At 36.5% G+C, this 25,360-nt stretch overlaps 2 protein-coding genes across 3 annotated transcripts in view; one reads left to right on the top strand and one right to left on the bottom strand.

Moving 5' to 3' along the window:
* The first annotated feature begins 287 nt into the window (after positions 1-287).
* Positions 288-3,809, top strand: LOC143265274 (uncharacterized). 2 transcript variants are annotated; one of them, XM_076536488.1, is made up of 3 exons: positions 288-447; positions 747-909; positions 1,993-3,809. In XM_076536488.1, the coding sequence occupies exons 1-3, from the start codon at positions 435-437 to the stop codon at positions 2,126-2,128; spliced, it is 312 nt and encodes a 103-aa protein (XP_076392603.1). In that variant the 5' UTR covers positions 288-434; the 3' UTR covers positions 2,129-3,809. The 2 variants fall into 2 exon arrangements, with proteins under 2 accessions (XP_076392603.1, XP_076392602.1); XM_076536487.1 differs by having other exon boundaries at positions 315-570.
* A 19,496-nt stretch (positions 3,810-23,305) lies between these two features.
* The window catches only part of so (SIX homeobox 1 protein sine oculis), a 69,946-nt gene continuing 67,891 nt past the window's right edge, over positions 23,306-25,360 (bottom strand). The window contains exon 6 of the mRNA XM_076535910.1: positions 23,306-24,149. Within this exon, the coding sequence (XP_076392025.1) occupies positions 24,079-24,149 (71 nt within the window). The 3' untranslated portion in view covers positions 23,306-24,078. The remainder of the gene's footprint in view (positions 24,150-25,360) is intronic.

The raw sequence follows: 25,360 nt of genomic DNA on the forward strand, positions 1-25,360 counted from the left end.
TCCCCATGATTATGGTACTTCTTAAATGAAACCCCAAATCAATTATTAAAGGAAGATGTACTCTACATATAAAGAAAGCTCTTACATATGACAGTTAATATTGCATCTATAATTAACATATGTAGATTCCTTTATTTGTTACTATAACAACAGGTTTCTATTTCTTTCTAACTTCCCCGCTTGGTGCAGCACTTGTCACTAAATTCCAAAAGCAAGTACTATTTTCTCTCTACATAAGTGATATTTAAAGAACCTCAACACCAAACCAACTCTATCTTAAACTTAGTCTATGGTCACAGTTTTACATTATCGACTCAGCTGCCGTATCAGATGTTCCTACACGACCCATTCGCATGTATCCAATGTTTTAGTAACATTCCACAATCGGAAGTGACGTTTACCATCCAACAACAGCGGCAAAATATTTGAAAGCAATGTCGAAAAGCGGTAAAATTTGCATTGAATTACCGTTTAATCGAAACGTGAGTTACAGTCAACGATTGAAAACCAAAGAATTCTGGCATGTGTTAGACAGTGAAAGTAACCTGAAACCTTACGTGGTGCCATCGGGTATTATTTATATTTCAATCAAATAAATAAATAAATAAATGAAGATAGAATAAATTGTTATAAAAATACAGGAAAAGTTCACTGTGACTTATATTTAATATTCGTATATTTTTCTTGTATTTAACTTCATAATTATATGAGTATGAAGTGTAATGTATAATTAAAATTAATTTTAGAGAAAAGTGAGGCTAAACGCAGCGATGCAGAACCTTTACTTCCTTTAGGAATAAAAGGAATGTGGCACGATCAGTTTAAAGTATTTCAAGAACATGGATTGGACAAGGCGGCACTTGCTGCATATGAAAGCTGCAAAATGTGTTCCACTAAATTTTTCCCTGGGTAAATGTAACAAGGAATAGAGTAATGGGCTAGAAAATTAATAGTAGACTCTTCTTATATTGCAGTAATATTGGGTGCGAATTTGAGAATTCGTGAATTGGGAAGTTGGAGGTTTAGGGACTTAGAAGGTGGGAAATTTGGTGATTTGGGAATTTGAGGATTGGGAGATTTGGAAATTTGGGGATTTAGGGAGTTGGGAAATTTGGTATTTGAGGATTTGGAGATTTAGGGATTTGGGGATTTGGGGATTTAGGGATTTAACAAATTAGGAATGGGGGATTTAGAAATTTGGAAATTTGGGGATTTAGGGAGTTAGGAAATTTGATATTTCAGGATTTGGGGATTCGGGGATTTGGGGATTTGGGGATTTGAGGATTTGGAGATTTGGAGATTGAGGGATTTAGGGATAGAGGGATTTAGCAAATTAGGAATGGGAGCTTTAGAAATTTAGGAATTTAGGGATTTAGAGATTTAGAAAATTAGATGTTTGAGGATTTGGAAATTTAAAAATTTAGGAATTTGGGAAGCTAGGAAATTTGGAATGGGGAATTTGTAAATTTGGGGATTTAGGAATTTAGGAAATTTGATATTTGGGGATTTGGAGATCTGGAGATTTGGAAGTCTAGGAAATTAAAAATGGGAGATTTGGGAATTTAGGGATTTAGGGATTTAGGAAATTGGATATTTGGAAATTTGAGGATTTGAGAATCTAGAAAATTAGAAATGGGGAATTTGAAGATTTAGGGATTCAGGAAATTGAATATTTGAGGATTTCAAGATTTCGGGTTTTGGGAGTATAGGAATTTGGAAATTTGAAAACTAAAAAAATTTACTAATCTAAAAATTTGCAAAGTTAAAAATTTGAAAAGATATAGGAACTTAAGCAGTAGCAAGAGTTTACCTTGTTTCTAGTGTCCCACAACAAAATGGTGACATTACTAATGCCATATAACAAGAGTACCCCAAACTGCAATATACCAAAAGCCTAACTAGTACATCATTCACCCTAACTAGTATATCATTTTCCTCACCTAATTACCTTACTCAATTACCAAAAATAACTATATTAGCTATTTTAAACAGATTTCCAAGCTGCACAGACACCATGGAAGAGTCCTACGAGGAACTACAACGCGACATGCAAGCTTTCGACAAAAAACTAAACGATAAAAAGAAGAATAACACCAATGCGATAAAAAAGAAATCTCCCTCACCATAATTACGTTTACACACACTCAAAATGTTTCCAACACAACGAATCTTTAATTTCAAATTTAATACAAAATATTTTTGATTCGCAATAAAAATTCTCCATTCCTAATCGCACGACAGAATTGAAAATTGGAACAAGGTAGAATATAGACGAACAGGATATTACACAGGGACTGAGATTACGAGGTTCCGAGCAGTATCGAATTTCTGTGGTGCAGGAGGTCAACGCTGTTTGGTTTGAGCAAGGTGCTCTACCACAAGACCCATGAAACGGCCTCGAGGATGCAGAATCCTTGCACAACATCTGGCCCTCCGAATCTCTTACGTTACCTTTTTATTGTCAGTTCATCGCGCATCCAAAAATGCGCAGTGGATGAGCACGGGACAGGCTGACAAACATAAAAGAACAAACACAATATTAGGGTCCTCCGAGAATATTAGTAGAATTATTACATCTTTTGTGGGTTGAGATTTTGGCCGTCGGTAAATGTTATATTAGTAACAATTTTATGATCAAACGTAATTTTGTGGATGTAGGGTCAAAGGGTGTAAAAGGGTGAATTCATGGAAATTTATGGCAGTATTGAAATATGGAAAATGGAGAAATAATTGAAAAGAAGAATTAGATTAAAATTATAATTTAGTAGTTTTTATTTTTAGACAAAAGATTTGTCATTTAGGAAACTTGATATTTGAGAATTTGGAGATTTGGGGATTTAGGAAATTAGGAATGGGGGATTTGGAAATTTGGAATTTAGGGATTTAGGGATTCAGGAAATTGGATATTTCAGAATTTGGAGATTTGGGGATTTAGGAATCTAGGAAATTAGGAATGGGGGATTTGGAAATTTGGGAATTTAGGGATTTAGGGATTCAATAAATTGGATATTTCAGAATTTGGAGATTTGAAGATTTGGGGATTTAGGAGTCCAGGAAATTAGGAATGGGGGATTTGGAAATTTGGGGATTTAGGGATGTAGGGATTGAGGAAATTGGATATTTCAGAATTTGGAGATTTGGGGATTTGGGGATTTGGGAATTTGGGGATTTAGGAATCTAGGAAATTAGGAATGGGGGATTTGGAAATTTGGGAATTTAGGGATTTAGGGATTCAATAAATTGGATATTTCAGAATTTGGAGATTTGAAGATTTGGGGATTTAGGAGTCCAGGAAATTAAGAATGGGGGATTTGGAAATTTGGGGATTTAGGGATGTAGGGATTGAGGAAATTGGATATTTCAGAATTTGGAGATTTGAAGATTTGGGGATTTAGAAGTCTAGGAAATTAGAAATGGGGGATTTATGGATTTAGGGATTGAGGAAATTGGATATTTCAGAATTTGGAGATTTGGAGATTTGGGGATTTAGAAGTTTAGGAAATTAGAAATGATGGATTTGGAAATTTGGGTATTTAGAGATTTAGGGATTTAGGGATTCAGGAAATGGGATATTTCAGAATTTAGAGATTTGGAGATTTGGGGATTTAGGAGTCTAGGAAATTAGGAATAGGGAATTTGGAAATTTCAAACTTTGATCTCTGCAAAAGCTCAAATAGTTACTGACAACCGTTAAAAAATTGTCAACTAATAATTTTATACACTAAAATAAAAATTGTATAGTAATCTTTTAAGTATCTTAACCTTAACAAAAATGGTCCAGATTAATAAACTATTAATTTTATAAACTACCATGAAATTTAAAGTAACTAAAATCTACAGTAATCTACAAAAAATACCTAACCTCACTATTAGTATAAATTTAACAAATGTCCTTCCGCATATTTCCAAATTATTAAAATGTTTCCACATGGATAGAGAACGAAATTGGCTGAAAATACCGATAGTGCGGTATACACGAAGATACCATTATCAGCGAAATAGCGATATTATTTTCACGAACGAACTTATTTTAACTGCATAAATAAAGTTACGCCAGTGTATACCGTTACAGCGTAACCATGAGAAATTATGACCAAACGTATCGGTCGAATCCCGTCACGGAATTTTCATTCTCACATTGTTATTCAAACTGTATTGCAATGTTAATTGAAACACATTGTAATTAATACATATTGTACGTACACTCGTACAATTCAATTTTCTGGCCGTTGCGTTTTTGCATGCGAAATAATATCGTTCATCGGTTCCGATCGACTGCGAATCTAATAAACATGCAATAACACACCGGCCCGATAACAGAGTCCGACTAACTAGCATCGATCTTTTGATTTTATCTAACTAATAACGGGAGAAAGTTAGTTCAAACATCAATTAATCGAGAATGAAATGACTCATCGTTCTTTGATGAAAGCTAACCCATTACGATCGTTCACCCTTCACCCTCTTTTTATTGATTTCCCCTTGTTTACTCATAGTTCGCGGTAACTAGCTTTCGCAAATATTTTTGCTTTTCTTAGGGTTCGGCTTAAGACTAGGGAATTTTGAGGTTTTTCGCTTTTGACGTTTGGGGATTTGCAGATTTGGAATTTTGGGGATATTTGTGTTTGCAAGTTTTGGAATTTCAGGATTTGGTGATTTAGGAATTAGAGAGATAGGAAATTAGGGAGATAGGGAATTAGGGAGATAGGAAATTAGGGAGATGGGGAATTAGGGAGATAGGGAATTAGGGAGATATGGAATTAGGGAGATAGGGAATTAGGGAGATAGGGAATTAGGGAGATAGGGAATTAGGGAGATATGGAATTAGGGAGATAGGGAATTAGGGAGATAGGGAATTAGGGAGATAGGGAATTAGGGAGATAGGGAATTAGGGAGATAGGGAATTTAGGAGATAGGGAATTTGGGGAATAGGGTACTTGGCAAGTGAAGGATTTTGAAAATAGCAAATTTGGGACATAGGGAATTTGCGATCTAGGGAATTTGGGACGAAGGAAGTTTGAAACATAGGGAATTTGGGAAATAGCAAATTTGGGACATAAAAAGTTTGCAACCTAGGGAATGTGGGACGTACGGAATTTGGGGAATAGGGAATTTGGGAAGTGGGGAATTTGGGAAATAGCAAATTTGGGACATAAGAAGTTTGCAACCTAGGAAATTTGGGACGTAGAAAGATTAGAACATAGGGAATTTGGAGAATAGGGTATTTGGGATATAGGGAATTTAGGAAATTAAGAATTTGGAAGTGGGGATTTTGGGGAATAGAATATTTGAGAAATGGAGAATTTGGGAAATAACAAATTTGGGACATAGGGAATTTAGGAAATAACAAATTTGGAACGTAGTTAATTTGGGAAATTAGGAATTTAGAAATGAGGATTTTGAAAAATAAGAAATTTGTTGAATAGAGAAGTTATGAATATAGAAACTTGGTAAATAGGGAATCCCTCGCTATTTCACCATCCGTTACATCTCTCGAGATATCACCACCCGCTACATCCCTCATTATATCACCACTCGTTACATCCCTTGCTACATCACCACACATTACGTCATCCTTGCTACATATCATTGTTACATCTTTGCTTTATATCCCCAAATATTCCCTGACCCACGCTACATCAAGTAAAATACTCAGAACTGTCTCCATCCTCCAAGTTACCATCCCTAAAAATCTCATCACAAAAATCCGTCGCCCACCTCGTCCACCCACAACCTCCAATACTCCTCCAATTTTATTCGATCATCTCGCAACAACAAAAGAAGGAGGAGATCGTCTGAAGAGTAAGAGGTCGCAAGAACAAGGACGAGGCTATCTCGGCCGTACGGAGGACATCGTCGCGCGTTATTTCCATGGAGCGTGTGCACGTAGACAATGAGGGTAAAAATAGAGGAAAACGCGGTAGAGAAGCGAAGCTCGGGCTCAGGATGGAAGAGACAAAAGAGACTGCGTGGAAGGGCGGAAGGATCCCCGTCAACCGACGGAGATGGAGGATGTCGGACGTAGAAGGGGGTCCCGTTGACGGAGATTCGACGAAGCAGTGATGTTTAATCGGTGTTGGCCCGCATCAGGTTGATCGAGGACCCCCCAGCCGGGTGTTCGAGGGTGACGCTGACGACGACGACGACGACGAGGACGTGGGCCTCCGATGACGGCCGGGGGAATCGGGGGGCTAAACGGAACCCGGGGTGGGTACCTTGGGGAGAGGCTGCGCCGTGCCGATGAAGCGAACAATGGAGGCGGGATGCTCATTTGTCTGCGGGCATTGTTGTTCACCCGGCCGGAAACACGAGCTCTCTGCTCTCTTTTCTCTCTCCCTCTTCAAGGGACCCCCTACTCTTGCCTCTTCGTCACTCCCCTTTTCGCCTGTTTCGTTCTCGGTACCCCCCTCCAGGCGAACCTACCTACACTCCGATCATTTTTTCCTCTCGGAACGATGCTACCAATCGTAGTCTCTTGGGGCTCTAACGGCGATCTACCGTAGCGGCGATATAGGTTACATCAAATAATCAGGGACATTTATTTTGTCTACTGTCGAAATCAGAAGAGTATGAGGCAGTGATCATGAGATGAGATAGGAGACAATACATAAGATGAGACAGGAGTACATGAATGAACTATGAGACAGTACATGAATGAGTTGAGACAGTGTCCTATTAACTGACCTAAGGTGTTCCTAACTCTACTAGCTTTTGCCTAAGTTCAAGTAGCCTATAATGTTAGACAATTGAACTCGAATGATCAGTAGAACTATCCTCTTGCCTTTGTTGACCTAAAGTAGTTGTCCTCTAGTAGTCTTTGATCTAGTTAAGTTAGCTCATGAAGTTAAACAATCATCTTTTGATTATGAATCATCTTTGGAGACCATACACATGTACAGTAAGTACTGCCTTGTTAATTGACCTCAAGAACAGTTATCTCTATTTTTGCTAGCTTTTGACCTAGCTGAGTTAGCTCATGAAGTTGAAGAATCACCCTTGGATGATCAATGTCCACACAGTAAGTATGTTCTGTTAGTTGACCTAAGTTATCCTTGACTCTACTAGCTTTTGATCTGACTAAGTTAGCTCATGAAGTTGAATAATCATCTTTGGTCAATGTCCATACAGTAAGTATGTTCTGTTAATTGACGTAAGTTATCCTTGACTCTAGCTTTTGATCTAGCTAAGTTAGCTCATGAAGTTGACCTAAGGTATCGTTGACTCTACTAGCTTTTGATCTAGCTAAGTTAGCTCGTGAAGTTGACGGTCTTTGGATGATCAAACCATCCACGTACCCAGTGGATGTCTTCCTAGTTGACCTAACACAGTTGCCTCTACCTCTAACTAAATTAGCTCAAGAAGTTAAACAATTATCTTTAAATGGCAAACTACTATTCACATAGAACCTTGCAAAAATTCTAAAAATTCACAAATAGCTAAGTTAGCTCATGAAGTTCACCTAAGTTATCCTTGACTCTACTAGCTTCTGATCTAGCTAAGTTAATTCATGAAGTTGACAGTCTTCCTAATTGACCTAACACAGTTGCCTCTACCTTTAACTAAATTATCTCAGGATATCAAACTCAAATACTATCCACATAGAACCCTGCAAAAATTCTAAAAATCACAAACAGTAACTAACTTGAATTTATAAACAAACTAAAAAGTATAACTCCTACAATCCACAATCCTCCACATTTCACCCCAGTCGACTCCACTCCAATTCTCGTTTCAAATCACATCACGGTCAGTTTCTAGCTCAACCTAATCACTCCCGATTCCGGTGAAAAGCAATCGTGTCCGAAAAGAGGCCCTCGTAGTTTGGGTGTCCACCGATGCGGACGGTAGCCATTTTGAAGCGGGTCCCCCCAGTTTCGTGGCTTCTCTCTGTTCGGTGCGCGGCGTGCACGAGGAGAGAGCCAGCAAAAGAGAACGGTGAACGCGAAACGAGGGTACACAGGGTGGTTTCTGGCTCATTGGCCATACGTACAAATTCGTCGCGACGTATCCGTGGATTACGTGAGGGCCCAGCACGTTGGTCCCCCGAAAACTTCGGTACCACTTCGGGTTCGTCCAAGAATACCACGGAGAGAGGGACACGTCCCCGTCTTATCTTCGACATCGGTCCCGAGCTTCCTTCTTAACGGGTGACCGGACACGAGCTACGCTCATACGCGATGCTCCTCCTGGAGCCATTCTCTTCTTCTTCGTACTCGTCTTCTTCTTCTTGCTCCTCCGCTTGCTTTTTGCTTTTTTCCGGCCACGGCTTTGTGCACGCGTCTGTCATCGTCCACCCTCCTCGCTTGGGTGTTCTTCCAGACTGTGATGCTGGATTTTTTGGGGATTTTTCGACTTTTTGTGGGAGGAGGAATTGTTGTAATATACACAGTATGTCGGAAAAGTAATGGAGCTTTTTAAATTTAAGGAAAGTCAAGCATCAAGTGTTCTATTATAAATTTAGGGAACAAATTAAAAATGAGGATTTTTATTGGGCATCCTGTAATTATACTTTCTAGTTTTTACATATCAAAATTAATGACATCGTTTTCAAAATTGCAAGTTCTCGATTTTAGAACTTAGGGTTTGTAAAATTTTGTATTAAAGAATTCGAGAATATTTTAGTTTATTCTTGAAATAAAAAATTTCTACTTCCACATAACATTCACGATAATATTTCAAAAGAATCCACAAAAGCAAGCAACCGTATTGGAAACTGCTTGTACAGAAGCGAGGATAAATACGAAATGATTTCGATTAATTAATGAAATTGAATCTAGTTATACCATTATCCGTTATTATCCTCAATCTTAGAACGGTCAACGATACCCTATCAAATTACCTCAATTAACACCAAAAATTTGTTGATCGAATCCCATCGCTTTGCAATACTTACGCTTGTTAAGCCACGAAATTCATCGAATGTTTGAAATAGGTCTATCTTGCTCTGGCACGTGTGTGTACTACGATGAGGATACGAGCGCATTAATTAATACGCGCGCACGCATTGCAGCTTGCAACTCGATGCTCGCTGTACGTATAATGTTGCAATATGTAACCGACCAATAGAGAGCAACATTGTACACCAGACCTATTCTGGGCTATAAAGTGTCGATCGGTGATCGATCGCTTCGAATCGCATGCCTATGCACCTGGCCACAGTAACGATAATCAAAAACTAATAATGCGGTAATGTTCATGATATGGAATTTCAAGTGCAATGGAATAAAAAATGTATGTAAAGGCTTACCGTTGTGTCGTGCGGTACTTTTTGCTGCTTCTAGGTTTTAGTTTAAAAATCAATGAGGTTAATTTGATACTTCAAGGTGATACTTCATGAGGTTAATTTGAATTTCAAGTGCAATTGGAATAAAAAATATATGTAAAGGCTTACCTTTGTGTCGAGTACTTTTTCTTGTTTCTAGGTTTTAGTTTAAAAACCAATGAGGTTAATTTGATACTTGAATTTCAATTGCAATGGAATAAAAAATGTATGTAAAGGCTTATCGTTGTGTGGTGCTGTACTTTTTGCTGTTTCTAGGTTTTAGTTTAAAAATCAATGAGGTTAATTTGATACTGGTTATAAAGTATTTTAGGTAAATTCGCTTGAACCGGGATGTTAAATTGGCTGTAAATTGAATTGTGTCGAACGTTGGATTAAATTGTATTAAATCTGGTTGAATTCAATTGTGTTGAATTGAGTTTGGGTGAATTGAAATGTGTTAAATTGAATCGATGAGATGAGGTAAATTGAAATGTGTTAAATTGAATCGATGAGTTGAGGTAAATTGAAGTGTGTTAAACTGAATCGTGATGAATTGAAACTGAATTGAATTGAATTTAAATCGTATTAAATTGAAAGCTTCGAATAGAATAGAAAATAATTGAAATTAGTAGAATTGAATTGCGTAGTACTGAAACGTATCAATTCAATTGAAGGGAATTAAACAAAATTTCGGTCATAGCTTTCAATGCTTACAGAGTATAGAATGCTTCAATTACGTTTTATTCCTATGAAATATCCTACAAACACAAATTTCTATAAATTGAGCATATCGTCACGAATATATAATCTAACGGCGATATTAAACTAAACCATCGATTGAAAATATGAGAACAATTTTATGCAAGAGACAAGTCAGTAACCGAGTTAATTTCGCGAGAGCCATCAAAGTAAGGGGTCGGAGACCCAGGGTCATCGAAGGAGGGCCACGTTTTACGATCTTCTTTAGACCGACAGAAGGCACACGATCAGCAGTCGATCAGTATCGAAGAACGGAAGAGAGAGAGAGATAATATGGAAGCTGGCTAGAGCGAATGGCTGTGCCAAATTAACCATGATTTATGGGGACCGTTGGCCGATATTCCATTCTATTAACATCGCATTATCCGTCCGTCAAATTACACGCGAACGAGCCGGTTTTTCGGGAGCCGCTCCTGGCACAAAGTAATCTTTGCGTTAATCGTTTCGTTATCTTCATCTTTGAGTATCGTGTAATTTTGTCTAGTGAGATGGCTATTAACCTTGCGTCGCTGACGGCTATGGGTGAAGATCCGGAGAGTCGGCGACGCACGGGAAAAATGGTGAATACTGTAGCTATGTTTTGATGTTCATCGAGTAACTATAGCAGAGATATTTTTTTATATTCATCGAGTGGCTACAGCAGATTTAGCAAGATAGCAGATTTAGTAAAATTCAGGACGATAAATTTAGTAAAATTAAGGACGATAGATTTAGTAAAATTAAGGACGATAACAGATTTAGCAAGGTTTATGATTCGTAGAATTTATGGTAGAACTCATTTCCATGGGATTTCATTGGGAATCAATTGCGGTTCGATTCACGTAATGCAGTTCGAGGAAATTTAGTTCTACGGATTGCATATGGTTCAATTTGACGTCATTAAATCTCGTGTGTTTCGATTCGGTACGATTACGGTTCAAGTAGTACGAATTTCAATTTCTTGTAATTCAATTTTACAAGTTTCAATTTTCAGTTACTCAATTTGAGCTATGTTAATTGTATACGATTTAACTTTACGTATTTCAATTCTTTGTGACTCAATTACACTTTCTTCAATTCCATAACTTTCAATTCCACGTGAGTCAATTTGAAGTAGATTAGTTTCATGATTTTAAATACATTGCAGTTCAATTCTATGTATTTCAATTCTTTGCAATTCAATTATACTTCCTTCAATTCTTGATGATTCAATTTCGTCAGTTTTAGTTTCTTGTGATTTAGTTTCAAATGGGGCAGTGTGAAGACATTAAATACCTTGCCATTCAATTCTACAATTTTCAATTCTAATTCGTTTGCTAATTTTGCAATTTCTAATTTTTTTACTCATTTTGCAAATTCTAATTTGTTTGCTAATTTTGCACATTCTAATTTGTTTACTAATTTTGCGAATTCTAATTCGTTTGCTAATTTTGCAAATTCTACTTCATTTTCAAATTTCACACATTCTAATTTATTTGCTAATTCTGCAAATTCTAATTTGTCTGCTAATTTTGCAAATTCTAATTCGTTTGCTAATTGTGCAAATTCTAATTTGTTTGCTAATTTTGCAATTTCTAATTCGTTTGCTCATTTTACAAATTCTAATTTGTTTGCCAATTTTGCAAATTCTAATTCGTTTGCTAATTTTGCAATTTCTAATTCGTTTGCTAATTTTGCAAATTCTACTTCATTTTCAAATTTCACACATTCTAATTTATTTGCTAATTCTGCAAATTCTAATTTGTCTGCTAATTTTGCAAATTCTAATTCGTTTGCTAATTGTGCAAATTCTAATTTGTTTGCTAATTTTGCAATTTCTAATTCGTTTGCTCATTTTACAAATTCTAATTTGTTTGCTAATTTTGCACATTCTAATTTGTTTGCTAATTTTGCGAATTCTAATTCGTTTGCTAATTTTGCAAATTCTACTTCATTTTCAAATTTCACACATTCTAATTTATTTGCTAATTCTGCAAATTCTAATTTGTCTGCTAATTTTGCAAATTCTAATTCGTTTGCTAATTGTGCAAATTCTAATTTGTTTGCTAATTTTGCAAATTCTAATTCGTTTGCTAATTTTGCAAATTCTAATTTGTTTACTAATTTTGCAAATTCTAATTTGTTTGCTAATTTTGCATCATTCTAATTTGTTTGCTAATTTTGCGAATTCTAATTCGTTTGCTAATTTTGCAATTTCTAATTCGTTTGCCAATTCTGCAATTTCTAATTCGTTTGTTAATTTTGCAAATTCTAATTTGTTTGCTAATTTTGCATATTCTAATTTGTCTGCTAATTTTGCAATTTTTAATTCGTTTGCTTATTTTGCAAATTCTAATTCGTTTGCTAATTTTGCAAATTCTAATTCGTTTGCTAATTTTGCAAATTCTAATTCGTTTGCTAATTCCACAAATTCTAATTTGTTTGCTAATTTTGCAAATTCTAATTTGTCTACCAATTTTTCAAATTCCAATTTGTTAATTTTGCTAAAAATTCTTCCCCAAATAAATGTAATCGAAACAAATCAGACAGTTTCCGATACCAGTATTTCTGCACTGAAACGCGATAAACGTATTAAACGCATCAATCCCTGTCAATCCGTATATAATGTACCGTCGAAGTATATTTCCGTTAACTCTAAAACCGCCATAATCAACATCCATAAAGAATTCAATCGCAGACGTGTCGTTCCAACGATATAGAATACGTTTCTTTGTATTAATTAACGTTGACTAATAAATCCTCGCGAGAATAGATCGTCGATCGAATTCCAGTTATCGTTATCACTTGAAAATTACCGTTCGTTTCATTCCATTTTCGTGCTGTCGTAAACAATGATGTCACGGCTATGGCCACCGACTCTTAGCCGGATGTTGTTCTTCAATTAATGTGTGCCTTATCGACGCCTGTACGATTCCTGCCGCAGGCTCTCCCTGGAAAAAATCTTATTCAGCAAACCATGCGATACGAGACCCTCAAGGGTTTAGATTGTATTTATACGTTTCAATTGTATCTGTTCTTCTTAACGACGAGACGGTTCGTTGTGACTCTAACGTTGTGACTCGTTGAATAGGAGGTTAAAATAGGTGGAAGTTATTTTATTTCTGCTTTGGTGGTACAAGGTTTATGAGATACAAGGTGGGGATTCAGTTGGGATACGAGGTTGATGGGGATTTAAGGATTTGGGGAGAATGGGGAGTTGGGTTAAGGAGTTTAGGATGTGGGGATATGGGTTACACAAATTTTGGGATGTGGAGATATGGGTTGTATAGAGGTTTGGGGATTTGAGTTGTGTTTTGTTGGAGTAGGAATTTGGAGATGTCAAGATTTGGAGATATAGGAATTTCAGAAGATAGGGATTTGGTAAGATGGAGATTGGGGGATATAGGAATTTGGGAAAGTAGAGATTTGGAAATATAGGAATTTGGGAAAGTAGAAATTTGGGAATGTGGAGAGTGGTGATGTAGGAATTTGGAGATATAGCATTTGGGAGATCTGAAAATCTAAGAACCTTAATACCTAGAAATCTAAGATCCTCGAAATTCTAGGGATCTAGGAACATGTATTGAGCCTAGTAATAATAGGACCTAAGATCTATAGGACCTATTACTAGAAGAGGTAGTACCTAGAATCTGGGAACCTAGCATCCACAGTACCTCTCATTCACTGAACCTAGCATCCACAGGACCTATTATCCATTGAACCTAGCATCCATTGGACCTAGCATCCACAAGATCTACTATCCATTGAACCTAGCATCCACAGTACCTCTCATCCATTGAACCTAGCATCCACAGGACCTATTATCCATTGAACCTAGCATCCACAGGACCTATCATCCACTGAACCTATTATCCATTGGACCTATCATCCATTGGACCTATCATCCATTGGACCTAGCATCGACAGGACCTATCATCCATCAGACCTAGCATCCACAGTACCCCCCATCCACTGAATCTAGCATCCACAGGACCTATTATCCATTGAATCTAGCATCCATAGTACCTCTCATCCACTGAACCTAACATCCACAGGACCTACTATCCATTGAACCTAGCATCGACAGGACCTATCATCCATCAGACCTAGCATCCACAGTACCCCTCATCCACTGAACCTAGCACCCATATTAACCTACAGAACCTATCAACTACATGATCTACCACAATCCACAAATAAACCATAAAAGATAATAGCACGAATAGAATGATGCCTAAAGAACCAAAATAAAATTTGCACTAACAAAAAATATATATTCACGTAATAAAAATTCTTTCACCAAGAACGAAAATTGTTGACTGAAATCATAAACGAGGTATAAAGATTTTCAGTATATCGATACACTGAACGTATATACCTTGTCGATACCTTTATCGATATTCTTGGAAAAGTCTCTGAAAGACCTCGAGGAACGGCTCCCCCTTTTTTATAATTTCTAATTTCATTACGGATTCTCGAGCAGCCCCATAATGGCCTCGATACCCCATAGGCCATCTGGCACGATCTTCCAGGATCTATATCTACATACCGATCGAGAGTATAATCGATCAGGGATCGATCGACCGAACTACCATTGAAACGAACATGAACGGTGTAGCTTGTTTTATGGTCGAAAACCTTGTAATCTTGGGATAATCGAATTTACATGGCAAATTGTGTGAGTTGCTTTTTTGTTTTTCTTGTTTGATGGAGACAATGTTGCATTCTTTTGAATATTTTTTTTGGGAGAGTATAGGTTAGGTTAGGTACATATTTGTGTATTAGTTTGGATTATATTATGTTGTTAGATTAATAGATTTTTAGATTCTTAGATATCAAGGTTTCTAGATTCGTAGATTCCTAGATTCGTAGGTTCCTAGATTTATAGGTTCCTAGGTTCGTAGGTTTCTAGATTCGTAGGTTTCTAGGCAAACACCAGTATACATCCATAGGTTTTTATGTGGACACCAGTTATAGATAGATAGGTTCCTATGTGAACACCAGATCCTACAGATCACATGTGTGACTATATGAACACTTGCTCCTGTAGATCCACAAATTTCCATATGTATACTTGGTTGTATAGATCCATAGACTTCTATGTGAATACTAGGTCTTATAGATCGATTGCTTTCTATGTGAACACCAGTATAGATCCATAGACTCCATATGTGAACACCAGATCCTACAGATCACATATGCGTCTATGTGAACACTTACTCCTATAGACCCACAGATTTCTATGCGAAGACTTGGTTCTATAGATCCATAGGCTTCTATGTGAACACTAGGTCCTACAGATCCATTGCTTTCTATATGGACACCAGTATAGATCCATAGTCTCCATATGTGAACACCAGATCCTAAAGATCACATATGTGTCTATGTGAACACTTGGTCCTATAGATCCACAAGTTTCTATGTGGACACTAGGTCCTATATTAAACCCAAAAGCCACATACAAGCTACATATACACTCTAAGCCATAGATAAGCTACATATCTGAATACTGAAAGCTAATTTCTATAAATGTCATGACTCATAAACGCCAACTCGATGCGATTCTATTTTCACACTGAATCCTACGAACGCCAAATTATCATAGATAATAGAAGTCTCCATAGACATTACGCTCTTCTTCACAGTCTTCTATGAAAACTATAAATTTCTCTAGATATTAAAGTCCCATAAGAACCTTGGAAGTCCTTTGAAGTTTGTGATTGAAATCCTACGATCTCGGATCATCCACGAATGTTCAAATAAACACACACGTGAAATATTTGATCAGAAAACCTTATTCTACTTTCTCGATAAGTTATAATAGTAAATTTTTAAGTAAACCATATGCATATGTGAAATACAATTTTTGCAGAAAACCTTATTCTATTAAAACTTTATAACCTTATTCTAAGTTAAAATAGTAAATATTCAAATAAACCATATGCACACATGAAGTACAATTTTGTCAGAAAACCTCGTCCTATTTTACAAGTTCCAACGTCCACAGTAAATTTCCAACTAAACCATATGCATACATGAAATATTTTATCAGAAAACCTCGTCCTATTTCCCAAGTTCCAACGTCCACATTAAATGTCCAACCAAACCATATGCACCCGTCAAATACAATTTTACCAAAAAACGTACTATCTCGTAAGTTACAACGACCTATTATCAAAATCAAAAACAAACGGTCGAAACGTACGTTTTTGTTCCTTTTTCCCAGCCATAAAATATTTACGTTCAGCCAGGAACGACCGGAGGACGATAAAACAGCGTTTGAGTGGTGCGGTTCGGTTTTAATGAAAAACACCCGCGTGTTCGAATAAAAGTGATATTTGCAAAAGCATCGATACATGTAATATCTACGCGGACGTAGCTGCCGAAGCGGAGGTTAAACCGTATTCGAAATTAAAGCGGAACCGTCGATTCTTGGCAAAAGGGAGGACAAGGTTTTTTTTCGAGACGAGAATAGTGTGCGTGATCTAGTGACGCAGCCAGACGGAACGAATTATTCTAATTCGTTCTGTACTCGGGCTGGCGCGTCTCTAGGAAACGGCCATTAGGCTCTTAGACGTGCCTAACCGGACCTAGACAATGGCTCAATTAACCAAGGAGACTGCCAACGAGCAGCAATCACTCCGACGGGTTTTCGACTTCCATTGACTTTCCTGCTTCCAGAACTTCCGATCTTTCTGCTTGATCAACATGTTGAGTAACAATCTTCACCTATTAGGTTAGAGTGTTCATTTTTCTATATTTATTCGATGGAAGTTCGCCAATGAAAGTGTTTTAAGGACATGGCTTAAGGTTAAGAATTGAGGTTAAGTCACTTATGTCAAGTATGGACGTCTGACATGATTTCGTGACATGTTTTGTGAACTTGTACTTGTACTACAATTTTAAGCTTGAAGTTCTATAAAAATGACTGTACAACTACTTCTTTAATATTTTTAATAGAAAATTATTGATTATTGCTTATAACAGGCAATTATTGATTTTGAAATGTGTAGAAACTGTGACATGATTTGATGACATAAAAATAGATTTCATGACATGTATTGTGAATTTATATTTATGCTTCATCAATTTTAAGCTTGAAATTCTATAAAATTGACTATACAACTACTTCTTTAATATTTTTAATAGAAAATTATTGATTATTGATGATATCAGGCAATCACTGATTTTGACATGTGTAAAACTGTGACATGATTTGATGACATAAAAATAGATTTCATGACATGTATTATGAGCTTATATTTATGCTGCATCAATTTTAAGCTTGAAGTTTTATAAAAATGACTGTACAACCACTTCTTTAATATTTTTAATAGAAAATTATTGATTATGGTTGATAACAAGCAATCACCTATTTTGAAATGTGTAGAAAGTCTCACACGATTCAATAACATATGAGTTCATGACATAAAAGTACTGTAAACCTGCTATTTATGTTACATCAAATTGAAGCTTAAAATTTGATCAAAATAGCCGTATAATTATTTCATTAATGATCTCAAGAGAAAATGTCTGGTCACTAGTTACAACAGTCACTTATATTAAAGCAGTCACTTACTTCAAAGTAACTACCTCTTTCAGATGTACATAAAGTCTGACATATCAAAAGAAAATGTCTGGTCACTACTTATAACAATCACTTATATCAAAGCAGTCACTTCTTTCAAATGTACATAAAGTCTACCACAATTTCATTTAAATAAAAGTATTATAAACTTGCACTTGTGTTACAATAATTTAAAGCTTAATGTTTCATGAAACTACACAATTACTTCATTAACCACAGCAGAAAATGAACAAATGAAAAAATTGACTTAAGTCGCTTCATGAGAAATATAACGAGACTTGAAGTACATGCATTTTATACGAACATGAAATTTGTAAATAACGTTATTACAAACTATTGTCCCTAAAATTAAAGTGGTATCATATTATACTACAAATGCATTATAATTCTTGATAGACATACATAGACAGTACACACCTCGAGAGAAGTTACTAATAATTAAATACAGTATATCAGTAGGATTTAATTACCGCTTTAAACCCGTACATATTCAACCGAAATAATCGAACACGTTTAATTAAAGCCTCTGTTAACAAATTCATAAAGACCAAACAATATGCGAAACAACTCGTTGAACAGTTGATTTGTGAACCATATTAAAAATAGCACATGATGATTACGTGTTTATTTAGGAATAAAATCAGCTTCGATATCTTTATTTTGTTTCGTTTCGACCGAAATGCCATTAACAAGAGCAATTACGTACGAGTCGACGTTGTAGTCAGCTCATAACGAGTAGAAAATCACTGTTATTATTACGAGTCAGATACGGTGCGTGACGAGTGGAATCCCGAAAGCGTGAAACGCGATGTGTGTGCATCTGCAATTCATCGAGTTACTTCTGATAAGAGGTTTCTGTGTTTTTTTTTTTTATTTTTAAAAACATAATCCTGCCCGTTTAATAATGCAACGAATGTTAATTTCAGTCTCTATCGAAGACTCGACGTTAATTATTAACGCGTTATCTGACACAGCAATTATCAAGGATACAATTGTTTAATTACCAAACTTATGTTTCTCGTTTAGCATTTTATATTATTTCCGATGTGTGTTTGTACCACCAAGGCAGAACGGGTTAGCATGTTACGTCGAAATGTACATTTATTCGTTCCTGGATCTTATCACTAATTTTCTGTTTCTACATTTCTAGATTTCTTGATTTCTTAATTTCTAGATTCCTATATCCCTATATCCCTATATGCATATATTCCTATACCTCTACATATAGTCCCTATATGCATATATCCCTATAGCTCTACATATAGTCCCTATATCCCTATACATCCCTATACAAACCTATACATCTATCCCTAGATCACAAGATCGCTAGATTCTCAGATCCCGATAATCCTAGATTACTAGATTTCTAGATTACTAGATCACCAAGTATCCCTAGATCATCGAATATCCCTAGACTTTTCAAAATTCATTGATCCTCAAATATCCCTAGATCCCCCAATATCTATAGATCCCCAAATATCCCAGGACTCCCAAATATTCCTAGACCACCAAATATCCCAAGATCACCAAGTATCCCCAGATCGCCGAATATCCCTAAACTCCTCGATATTCATAGATCCCCAAATATCCCTAGATCCCCCAATATCCACAGATACCCAAATATTTCTAGGTCCCCAAATATTCCTAGATCCCCCAATATCCACAGATACCCAAATGTTTCTAGATCCCCAAATATTTCTAGATCACCACATATCTCTAGATCACCAAGTATCCCTAGATCACCGAATATCCCTAAATCTCCCAATATCCATAGATCCCCAAATATCCCTAAATCTCTAAAATCTCAAGATCCCCAAATATCCCTAAATCCCCAAAATCTCGAGATCCCCAAATATCCCTAGATCTCTAAATATCCAAAGATCCCTAAATATCCCCAAATCTCCCAATATCTTTACTTCCCCAAATATTCCTACATCCCCAAATATCTCGAGATCCCCAAATATCCCTAAATCTCCAAATATCCTAAGATCCCCAAATATTCCTAGATCTCCCAATATCTCTAAATCCCCAAATATTCCTAGAGACCTACACCAATGTACTTATATCCCTATGTCAGATTTCGTAATACCAATACCGAGAAATAACTGCGCCAACTATTTAAACGCTCAATTCGGTGACTGTCGCGAGTCTATAGACGTTTCTCTTCCGTTAATTGCCTTTATTAATCGCCGCTTCCTCGTTCGGTTCAACCTACTACCACAAACGCAGGTGCCAATAAAACAGTCGCCAATCGATAAATTGACAGAATCATACACTCACTATCACATATTCCTAAGAATCACAAAATTCGTAAAAGAACAAAATCAAGTTACACGCTATAAGACCCTCAGATCAAACTTCTCAAACAACCAGTAAATTTTAGCTACTTTTGCAATTATCGCAGGTGCAATCAGTTAACGGGGAATTAACTGTAGCTTCTAGCACGCGTTCCTCAGGGGCTTGAATTTCCATCGTTTCCTTCCTTCCTTTCTCCGAGAGCTCTCACGTTTCGTGAATGAAGACCGAGAAGAAGAGGAGCAAAAAGGGATGCAGAGGCTCGCGACGAGTTCTCGCTCGATCCGTCGCCGTCGACGACGGAGGAAGTGAACGGCTGTTGTAGGGTTGGGGACAAGTTAAAGTATTAAGTAGCCGTCGCTGCGTCCGCTGTCAGTCTCCGCTCTAATTAATCGTAATTGACGGCCGCGCGAAGCCTCGCACATTGCTCGCAGCGTGCACTGCGCTGCTCCTCCTCGTTGCGCACCGTGTCGTGCTGCATAATCGTTCCGAACCCTCTTCCGTTCCTCCGGCAAATCTCTACACGTTCGACCAATCACGATTGTCCAAGCGATTTTTTTTTTCACTGATTTTTTAAGGGAATTTACGTAGATGATAAGGGAAGTAGGACGTGAGGATACCTTTTTGAGATTTCATGTTTTGGAGATTTTATATTTAGGAGTTTTAGTGTTTAGGAGGTTTAGTGTTTAGGAGATTTAGTGTTTTGGAGATTTTATATTTAGGAGATTTAGTGTTTAGGAGGTTTAGTGTTTAGGAGGTTTAGTGTTTAGGAGATTTCATATTTAGGAGATTTAGTGTTTAGGAGATTTAATATTTAGGAGATTTAGTGTTTAGGAGATTTCATATTTAGGAGATTTAGTGTTTAGGAGATTTAATATTTAAGAGATTTAGTGTTTAGGAGATTTAATATTTAGGAGATTTAGTGTTTAGGACATTTCATATTTAGGAGGACTATTCTCACATTAGCTTCTATAATTTCTGCTATTTTATTAGTACTTTTTTATTGGTACTATTGTACTGTTTCATTAGTCTACTATTTTACTGATACCATGGTTTCGTTATAGCACCACTACTCTAATACTTTATTGTTACATTAATATTACTCTGTAGGTATACTAGTATACTACTATATTTACTATGAAATTATGGTCGGCTATGGATGTTGTTCTACCACTGTAATGATGTACTTTCATTGATGTGTCTTATGTGATGGTCTCATATGGCGTTTCATATGGTGTCTTATATGCATGTCACTATTCTGCTATATTACTATTATATGTCTAAGCATTACAATAATAATGCTAGGCTACTGTGTCACTAAATTACCATGTCACTAGTACACTATACTATACTACTACTCTGTCAAACTTTGGTACCCTATCAAAATTAGGTTAGGTTTCTATTTCAAACAAGAATAAATAAAATTATGCATTACACTATGAGTCGGTAATTACAAGAATATCTATATAATTACAAAACTGTTATTTTATATTTTTGTACAAATATTTTAATACACTGCAAATATTTTGAAATAAAAAATGATATGTCTTAAATTCTCATTTAAGGAACAAAGAATTTTTGAACGTAGTAAAAGACGAATTTGTCACTGTTTTCAATAGACGTCTGGCTAAGAGCTAGACACTGAAATTGAGTGACACGATACTTGACCCATTGAGACCACATAATAAGGATGACTCGTCTCGTTTCATAAAATATGAAAACTTGCCAGACACTTTACGATTTCTGCGAGACTTAAATCACTATTATCTGCATACATATATCTTAACGCATTGTTGCATTGCTCCGGCATATTTATAAATAACAAAATAAGATTTTAGTACAATAGACGTTTATAAAGTATGTTTAAGATTTTTATCAATTTTCAATTGTAAAAATAGTGCGAATGATTCTGATGGACGGGCAGCTAAAGATAAAGCAGAATTACGTAACTTTGTACCCAATTTGCATGATTAGTTCACCCATTTTTCTTCCCCGTCCAGTCGGTTCACACACGGTCCACGCGCTAGATACTGGATTCTCACGGTACGTACGCCAATTGGAGTCAACTCATCTAAATACTCGCACTGCCCACCATTTGACGAAGCATGAGGAGGCCCATTATGTAACCAACGTGGACAATTTTGTCCCGCATTCGCCAATTGTCTGTTCCTCGTTTCTCGGGCCCGCGCTTTCTGAACTCTTTTTATTATTGGTTGCCTTACTTCGATGTTCGGTTCTTCAACTTTTACTTTACATTTTTCTGTAGGGTCTCTAGTCTGACATATTAAAAAGGGGTGACCCAGATATACCTATACGTGTTTTGTTAGAACATAGCTGTGTAAATAACAGACACAAGAACATAGTTTTATTCAAAATGCAATTTTTAATCTCTTCATATGTGGAGTCGATTGAACAACCTGCAGATGTCACTAAAAAAATTGAACAATAACATGCAGTAAATTGATGCTGAAAGGAAAAAACATTGTAATTGTGTTTGTCAATTAGATAATATATTAGACATTTTAAATTTTGTCCAAAAAATCACCAAGTTGTATAATCAAAGCAATGTCAAACATTTGTCAATTTACATCAGTATAAAACATGTATCAACTTAAATTAGTATAAAGCATTTATTAATTAAATTAGTAAAACACATATATGAATGAAATTAATGTCAAGCATTTATTAATGAAACTTCTACTAAACATTCATCAATAAAATTAATATTAAACATTGGTCAATTGAATTAATATCAAACATGTAATATAAATTAAATTAATATCAAATCTATCAAATTAACTTGAAACATTTATTAATACAATTAGTAACAAACCTATAATAAAACCTGAATGAAGTTAATTTATGAATATCAGACATTAACTAAATTATTGAAAGAAATTTGTTATTAATTTAAATTTAACAGACAGGATTTTTATTTATAAGAAGCATCGGTTACATGAAAGATCGCCAGTAAAAATGTGACCGTACAGGTTGGTACTTTTCTAATTCCATGCCATACTGATTTGCTAACAACATTATGTTATCCGAATCCGCAGTCGGCGAACACCGCAGCGAAAACCGCGAAATCGCATTTTGCAATCGGCGAACGCGAAACGCGGTTTTCGGAGGCAATCGGTGCTCGACAAGCAGCGGGAAAATGTGGTCGGTGTTACGGGGTGAACGAGAGGGGATGCATTGACCACGTGGAGTACGATTTCAGTGGTCTGGTATGTAGCAACAACTCTTAGAATAGACTCTTTGAATCTGTTAAAAATTATTGGATCTTTTAATCAGACTGCTATTTGTTGGTTGGGACATTGGTAGACTATATGTATAATTACATTTTATAGTTACATTACACAGTAACATATATCATTACATTTTACAGGTGCAATTACAAGGATAATTTTATATAATTATATAGTTATATTGTGCTTTTCAATTACAATACATCATTACAACTTTATAGACATTTCATACGTAGACATATGTATGTATTTTATACGTATGTATTTTATATGCATGTACAAGTTTTACATGTGCTTCATATTACATAAGTGCAACCTTGATATGATTATACTGTGCATCACACAGTTACAATTGTACAAAATTATACTTATCTGCAGAATACATAACTAACACCACAAAGCAAATTTTATAACACACTTCAACAATACATTCAAAAAAATTTCCTCTATCAATCATTGAACATAAAAGTTAAAATAAGTCGCATAACACATTTCGTTAAACATTATGGACTTCGATGTATGATAAATGTAGGAACGTCTGTAGTCTGTCGATAAGAAAAATGGTAAGAAGGGTTGTGAAGTAGCTTCTTGACCGAAGAGGAAGCCGCGCGTGTACGCGCGAACAGCTGGAATCTCCAGTCACCAGCAGGGTCCATTCAGAATCCCCGACGCGACAGCTGAAGGACATTCTTTTCCTACGACAAATTACGCGCTCGTTCGCTGGTTTCGACGCGAGCCACCACCGCGACGCGTGTGCGTCCTCCTCCCGGTGCTCGTGGCGCACAGCTCGTACTCGCACCGCATCGCTGACCTACCCCACTGAGAATCGTGTTTCAATACAGAAACCGAAAACCATATCATTACGTTGAAGCTCCGTTTCGTCGCACGCTAAACGCTCCTTTGCTTGCTCGTGCACGCGCCACGGCTTCGTTATATTGCCATCGAACCCTCTCCGATGTGGCGATATATTAGGTTCGTTTAAAACTTGCCTTCTGTAGTGGATAACGTGATGCGTTGTGATTCGCTAGGTAGTCTGGAACTTGATATGGCGATATATTACGAGATGATTTGATATGTATCTACAGGATTGATGTGTGGCGATATAACAAGTGCGAATTCGATATATGGCGATATAGCAAATGCAAGATCAATGCGTGGCGACATAGTAAATAGACGATGGAGGATTGGGGATATAATAAGTGGAATATCAGTATGCGGCGATATAACAAATGGAAATTCCATGTGCGGCGATATAGCAAGTGGAAGATCAGTACGTGGCGATATAACAAATAGGAGATCGGTGCGTGGCGATATAATAAATGGAATATCAGTACACGGCGATATAACAAAGAAAAGTGGATATGCAGTGATATAACAAGTGGAAGAGCAATAGGTGGCGATATAACAAATACGAGATCGGTGGGTAGCGATATGACAAATGGAAAATAAACGCGGGGCGATGTAACAAGTGCAATATAACAAGATTCAATGTACAGCAATATAACGAGTGGAAATTCGTAATTTGGCAATAAAAAGCACTGTCATATAACGCATTCCAATCCGACATACATGATTATAACGCACGTCAATTCAACTTATTGCAATAACCTCGTATTCTCCCATATAATATTATGAACGTTGAAGACAGTGTTAAGAAATCGTGATTTTCTCTCCTCCTTTTTAAATTCCATAGATGGCTATCAAATTATGCCAAATACGTATAATCTGCAATATTTGAACTTTCAATTTTAAAATTTAATTTTCCTTAACAATAGGTCATCGGTATAGTATTAGAATACACGTAAGGAATCGGTACACGATTCTCCCGACACTTTCGCATCCTGATCGTATGATTTTAACCTGGTTACGTCTTCTGAGCAAGACTCGATTTACCCTTTGAAGAAGGATAAAGCGTATCAACGAAATCGAACGCAGAGATAGAAGAACAAGTATGAATCAAAGTGTCAGGTGAGCGACTCTATAGTCGATCGTTGGCTGCCTGTAATTCTAGCCAGGAATTAAGCGGTGCGGCCAACAGCCGCAGCTTGGCCGTTGCGAGAGAAAGGACAACCTGGTAATACGACTATAGGCCATGGGATTCGATATCAAAATTGAGAAAATTAAGTTTTTAACGGTCCTGGCACATCGTCGGCTACGCTAATGACACTCAGGATACTTGTAACGCCCGGTTATTTGGTGATGCATCGTTAAGATTTTGTTGGACATACCTTCGCATTTGCATACTAATGC

Source organism: Megachile rotundata, chromosome 10 (assembly GCF_050947335.1).
Source record: "Megachile rotundata isolate GNS110a chromosome 10, iyMegRotu1, whole genome shotgun sequence".
Lineage (NCBI taxonomy): Eukaryota > Metazoa > Arthropoda > Insecta > Hymenoptera > Megachilidae > Megachile > Megachile rotundata.